Source organism: Nannobrachium achirus (assembly GCF_963921795.1).
Source record: "Nannobrachium achirus genome assembly, chromosome: 2".
Classification (NCBI taxonomy): Eukaryota; Metazoa; Chordata; class Actinopteri; order Myctophiformes; family Myctophidae; genus Nannobrachium; species Nannobrachium achirus.
Window position 1 is genome coordinate 2013797 of NC_137811.1, and position 6889 is coordinate 2020685.

A 6889-nucleotide genomic window follows, 5' to 3' on the forward strand; every position below is an offset into this window, starting at 1 on the left:
TTTACTTTACCGTACAAAATAATGATTTGTTGGCTTTAAGTCCAGCTATTTCTGTTATATTTTCCCCTTCTAAATTGATGTCAGCACCCGGGGGATGCTGAGAAATTTGCTGAGTGGGCGGGCCATGAATAAGGCTTATTGGCTACGGGAATAAACACAGACACACACACACAGACATACGTAGATTTGTATGGCCCCTTATGGCCTACTTACTGTATGCACCAGCAGAGTGCGCCTTGTTATTGATATCAGGCCGCACTTGTTGATGGTGACGTCACCAAGAATGCTGGTCCCTCATTGGCCGTTGTGGATGTGGATGATGATGACGTCATCACCCCATTAATGACGTCACTCTGTTATTTCAAGGACGTATACACTGACTCATGGACTCACAGACTCACCGACGGACGTACATTTGCCATAGACTAGACTAGAGGTCACCCTCTGATGGCTTTAATCGAAAAACTGTTTTTGTACCCGTAGCTGTGAGATTAATACTATTTGAAACTCGTAATATGATTAGCCAACACAGCCAACCGGAAACCCCATTTCATGCATGAAAAAAAAAACAGCAGATCTACAAGCACACAACGCCTCGCACCGCGAGGCGTTGTGTGCTTGTAGATCGGCTGTTTTCACTAGTTTAAATCATTTTTGAAGCGGTGAAAGCCGCTTCCAAGGAGTGGCTTTGTGTGTCCCCCACGTCCATATATGGTCATTTCAGTCCAGAATGAACGGGTTTTATCTGTCCATAAATGTGTGTCCCCCACGTCCATATATGGTCATTTCAGTCCAGAATGAACAGGTTTTATCTGTCCGTAAATGTGTTTCCCCCACGTCCATATATGGTCATTTCAGTCCAGAATGAACAGGTTTTATCTGTCCGTAAATGTGTGTCCCCCACGTCCATATGTGGTCATTTCAGTCCAGAATGAACAGGTTTTATCTGTCCTGTACGTCCAGAATATGTGTGTAGTGTCCGTCCCGGATGATTGGATGATTAAAAATGTCCAATGATTAAAAATGTCCAATGAGACCATACTTTGAGGATTGGTCAAGCTTCACATGACAATTCAGCCCTCCAGATAAAATCATTCATTCATTCAGAATTCAGAATTCTGAAGCTCTAGAACACATACCGCTTCACTTCGACCCGAATGTATACAGAGTTCATAGCTTTAGAACACATAGAATAAAAGTTCACCGCTTTACTTCGAACCGAGGTTTGATTTTTAAAATGATAAACTGGCTATCAAGCAGTTTCAAAGCAGTTTCAAGGGGCACACTTGAGCCTTCTCAGGGGCACACCAAAGGTCCCCAGGCACAGTGGTTGAGAAACACTGCTATAGAAGCTCCTTCCCTCATCCTTGGAGTGGATAACTAAAACTAAAAGCACACAAAACACTATATAGTCCGACCAGGCCTCTAGTCATACAAAACAAAAATAATATTTCCATGCGTGCGTATCAACACTGATTTGCTTGGTTAGTTAGTTACGTTTGTGTTAGTTACTGAAATAAGCCAAGAAGTACACCTAAAGTACAGAACGGACAGAACGGCCCACGCGAGGAGATATGCATGCGTGTCGTGTTTGCACCGGGTGCGTTTTTTTATCCTACCGGTATATTACTGCGAATGGCTAAATGTCACATTCTGTTCTTAAGTAGTTTAATGTATATAAATAAAGTGCTTTAATGTGATGTGCGTATTATCACGCCTTCCAACTTGAGCAAAAAAAAAACACACCCAGTGAAGTGAGCAGTGCTATTCATGAGTTAATTATACTTGCTCCAGCAGAGCGAGCAAGTACTGCATTCTGTGTTTACGCCCATAGCCAATCAGAGGGGGGCCGTAGGTTCCGTAACCAATGAGGGACAAGCATTCTTGGTGACATCACCATCAACAAGTGTGGCCTGATATAAATAACAAGGCGCGAGTTGGCACCTCGACAGAGTGCAGTTTAGATTCAGTTTAGAAGTGTGGCCAATGTGACCCTGGCCGTACAAACTGACACCAATTGACCAATAACAGTCATGACAAACACTGGGCAAACAGACAAAGCCAGATGTAGGAGGTTAGCACCGCTCAAATATTGTAAGCCAAAATAATTATCAACATGTACGCTACTCCTTCTTTGGCTCATGAATGTATACATTCATATGGTACATACTGTACATACATACCCACCCACAGACAGAGCTCATCACCCTACTTAAACACTCTAAATGATAAATGGTGCATTTATATAGCGCTTTTATCCAAGGTGCTTTACAGAGATTGTGCATTACATTCACCCATTCACACACACATTCATACACCGATGGCAGAGGAAACCGAAACCATGCAAGGCACCAACCTACTCACCGGGAGCAACTAGGGGTTCAGAGTCCTGCTCAAGGACTCTTCGACATTAACTCAGGGGGAGCCCGGATTAGAACTGGGAACCCTTCGTGCTCTAATAACAGTTTCTCTACCCCTGAGCTATGCTGCCCCGCGCTGGCTGGCGCAAGTAAAAAATGTATTACAAGTTGTACAACTTGTTGTAACAGTCCGCTGGCATTGCCATGCCAGATGGCGCCAGAGGGGTGGAGGGCCCTCTTTTGCTCTTTTGCAGCGGCTCAATCACCTCCCGCCTTTGCCGTCGAGCTGGAAGAGATCCAGGATGTCCAACATGGCCTGCCGGATGTTGGCGCCGAAGCGGTGCGAGTCCGTCTCGGGGCTGGAGTGCTTGCTGGAGATGTGGAAGTTGATGAGGTTCTCGCCGACGATGATGTAGGACACGCCGTAGCCGTCGTCGGCCACGGGGCCGAAGCCGCCGCCGCACGACACGTACTCGGGGTGCTCGGCCAGGTGCAGCAGCGTGTGCGGCTGCAGCGGGGTCTGGCTGGTGGACAGCCTCCAGGGCTCGGACAGCACCTCTTTCAGGAAGGGAGAGTCCTCGCCCAGGTACTTGGAGACCACGTAGAGGCAGAAGAGGTGGCGGTCCACGCCTCGGCCCGTCATGGCCAGGCGGCACATGCTCTGGTGCTTCTCCGCCGCCGCCCTCAGGAGCCTCAGGCGCTCGTCCCTCGTGGCGTCACCCCGGCGCATGGAGCGGACGAAGGCGCACGTCTCGGCGGTGCAGGAGCGCACCGTCTCGGTGCGGCCCTCGCGGAAGAGGCGGGTCATGGCCGACTCGTACGTCAGGCAGAACGTGCCCTTGTCGCGGTGGTGGGCGAGCTGCAGGGCCACCTGGATGAAGGCGTCGGGGCTGGTGCGGCACCGCTTGATCAGGCCCTTGCCGAAGCCGTCGAAGGGGAAGACGTGCAGGTCCACGTCGCCCGCCAGGTCCCGGGCCACGGTCAGGGAGCCGCGGATGGCCTCCTGGCACTCGGCGGGGATGTCCCACTGGAGCCGCTGGGGGCCGGGCAGGCCGGGGTGGGGCTCCCCGTGGCAGTGGCCGTCCTCGGTGTACCCCAGCGCCACGGGGTCCAGGAAGAGCACGTGCTCCCAGAGGTGTCCGACGATGGGTGCGTCGGCCCAGGCGTGCTCGGCGTTCAGCCCCATGGTGCCGTTCCGGAAGACGACGAGGTTGAAGGACTTGTCGAACCACCGGTCGTGGCACTTCCCGTGCAGGAGGGACTTGGCGAAGCTGTCCAGGGACTTGACGGGGTCCTCCTTCTCGAAGCCCTGCTCCGTGTCGTCGAGGGTCACAAAGAAGGCCGCCTTCTCGACGGCGTCCAGGGACAGCTTGTTCTTGCCGCGGCCGAAGTAGGAGTCGCGAGCCTTGGCCCACGGGGTCCTGGCCCCCGCTGTGAGCGCGGCCAGAGCCTCCTCCCCGTCCTGGGGGCTGGACTCGTCCGCCAGGATCCTCGCCATCTGCTGCTCGATCTCCCGCGGGAAGAGCAGCCGCCCGTCGTAGAACAGCGGCACCTTGAAGTAGCGGCCCCTGTTGTACACGGCGACGTGCTTGCTCTCGCTCACGTGCTGGATGGTGTCGGCCTCCACGCCCGGCACGCGGCTGGTGTTGAACATGCGCTCGTACTGCGACGAGCACATGGGCACGGTGTGCTGGACCATGAACGGCTTGATCTGCGCCCGGTCCAGCATCCGCCGGTAGAGCATGATGGCGTGGACGGCGTTTCCCGCACGGGCGGCCTGGACGGACGTGGGGCGGCAGTAGAGGAAGTCCATGGCGTAGTAGTTGCTGTTGACCATGATGGGCCCGCGGCCGCGCAGGTACACGTACTCCTCCCACCAGTCGCTGACGTAGTTGGAGGCCCACCAGGACTTGAGCCGGAGGTACCACTGCAGCCGGGGCCCCAGGCCCGCCTCGAAGCCCGCCGCCAGCCGCTCCAGCCGGGCGTACTGGCCGTCGTCGGCGAGCGGGCGGACCGACTCCAGGTACCGCCGGCAGGTGTCACGGACGGCTGGGACGGGGAGCCGCGGCAGCGAGGCCTGGAAGCTGTACAGCATGGGGCTCGTGCCGGAGAGCATCCGGACCGCGAGCATCCAGAGCCGCGTGGGCCAGGGCCGCGCCGCCGCGCCACGCGGGTCCTCGGTCCAGCCGTGCCACGAGAGCAGCCACTTCAGGGCGCTCCGCGTGGCGAGGATGCCGGCGACCCACAGGCCCGCGCCCACCAGCGCCCCGCCCGCCACGCGCTGGGTGTCCGCGGACGCGTAGCGGTCGACGGCGGGCAGGTGCCGGCCCAGCTTGGCGCACAGCCCCAGGGAGGGGTCCAGGCGCTTGTATCGGGCATAGGACAGGTGGCACGCGACCACCGCCACCAGGCCGGCAGGGCTGCCCGGGTACACGCCGATCATCACGCCGTTCTTGAAGCGCACGAAGCGCTTCTTCCATGAGTGGAGGCCCGAGAGGTAGATCTGCCGCAGGGCCGGGTGGCTCATCTGGAGGTCGATGCCGTCGCCGGAGACGGTGAACTGGAAGGCCACCGCCTGGTGCGCCTCCGCCATGTTGGGTTGATTTACGAGTCGTACTCCGCGATCGCAGATCTATACGACTAGTACTGTGCAATATGACTTTGTAGACTTGTGTTTAGGCAATTGGGCTGATCTGCTGTGTCGTGAATGTGGCTTTCTCATAGCCTTAAGACAAGGACACTCAAAACTGTTAATTTAGAACCTGAGATGCTTGGTCGGCCGGGGGGACATGCAGCAAATAAACAGGTTTGGCCTTTTCATAGCAGATCTAAAAACCTAAAACACAACACATTGTCGCATGTTGCGTTTGTGGAGATCAGGGTTCACTGCATTGCACCTCTAAATGGCACAAGGTATTTCAAAGCCAATCTATGACGTCAGCACTGTGACATCAGTACTGTCTCTCTCTATGTCGTCCTCAGACAAGCCCTCCAAGTGCTTTACTCCAGGGGTCTTCAACGTTTTCAGGCCAAGGACCCCTAAGTTGAGAGAGAGATGAAGCAGGGACCCCCACAACCTTCTCATATAGATTCCATATAGTTTCATCGTTTGACAGCACGATCATCAGTGTATTTTAGATTCATGTCGATTTGTATTTTCAGATATTTAACCACTTGAACCGTCAATACTTCATAAACTCGGGTTTTACTTAGTCTGCTCTTTTCCCCCTCTACAACAAACCTCTTTGCCATAAATAGCCGATCTACAAGCTCAAAACGCCTCACGCTGCGAGGCGTTGTGAGCTTGTAGCTCTGCTATTTTTGGCTAAAGTTCTCAGAATATGGACCCTATAGTGTTCAAGTGGTTAATATAAAAAAGGAGATTTTTTTTCTATCACTCAAACATTTGGAGGACCCCCTGTAGTTACTCTGAGGACCCCCTAGGGGTCCCAGACCCCCTGTTGAAGACCCTTGCTTTACTCACTTTGAGGTCCTTTTCTGTGGAGCTGATCCATGTACCCAGGTGTTTAAAGTCACTGCCTTCCTTTAGCACAGTGCCTCCTGTTGTTGTTAGGGGTGGATGTTCTTGGGGGATCTTATAGGTTAGGACCTCGGTTTTCTTCAGGCATGTCCATATTTGGAATATCTACCGGTATATATTCACTCAGTGTGAACAATAATTAGGGGATTGACACTCAGGGGACATGGTTACATGTATCTAAAACCATGCCCCTGTACACACGCACGCACGCACGCACGCACACGCGTACGCACGCACGCACGCACGCACGCACGCACGCACGCACGCACGCACACACACACACACACACACACACACACACACACACACACAAAGGGACATGTGGGCCCCTGGATGAGTGGGCACCTTGAGAGGCGGGCACCTGGACAACTGGGCACCAAAACCATCTGGGCACTATAGGGGACATGTAGGCACCTGGACGAGTGGGCACCAAAGGCACTGCTCACTTCACACTGAGTGTGATTGTTGTTATGTATGCAATGAATTATGAATAATACACGGAGACATGCATTTTGTACACACACTCACTTGGTGATCAGGATGTCTGATCACCGTTTGAGAGCATCAGTTGTTGTGCAGACTTTTTATTCTTATACTGAAAGGATAAGGATCATTTGAGGACTGGAGAATTCTAATAATACAGTGGCGTCACTTCAGAAAAAGCTAAGGTATGGCAACATGACTGGTGTCTTGCTAAGGTATGGCAACATGACTGGTGTCTTGCACGCGCGCGAAGGCACCAGCCATACCTTAGCAACAGGCATGATACATTTATTTTAAGAAGTACATTTAATTTTTCCCCCCATTTCTACGGTTTCTTGGGCTGGATATGGCAGCCTGGACCAGTTGTTCATGTTGGCATGTCAGTAAACGTGCCACAATTAACAATAATGCATTGCACCTGTGCAGCTGACCTGCGGAACTTGGGAATATATCATTTTCTCAAGATGGGGAGAATACAAGTGTGGAGAATATAATTATTAAAGTG

General features: G+C 53.1%; 1 protein-coding gene across 1 annotated transcript; it reads right to left on the reverse strand.

The window, feature by feature from the left end:
• Window positions 1-2622: 2622 nt before the first annotated feature.
• Window positions 2623-4953, reverse strand: LOC308308572 (carnitine O-palmitoyltransferase 1, liver isoform-like; the record flags this gene model as incomplete). Its single annotated transcript, XM_080753990.1, has 1 exon — window positions 2623-4953. One exon carries the CDS (start codon window positions 4951-4953, stop codon window positions 2623-2625), a length of 2331 nt encoding a protein of 776 aa, XP_080610116.1.
• Between the last annotated feature and the right edge of the window lie 1936 nt (window positions 4954-6889).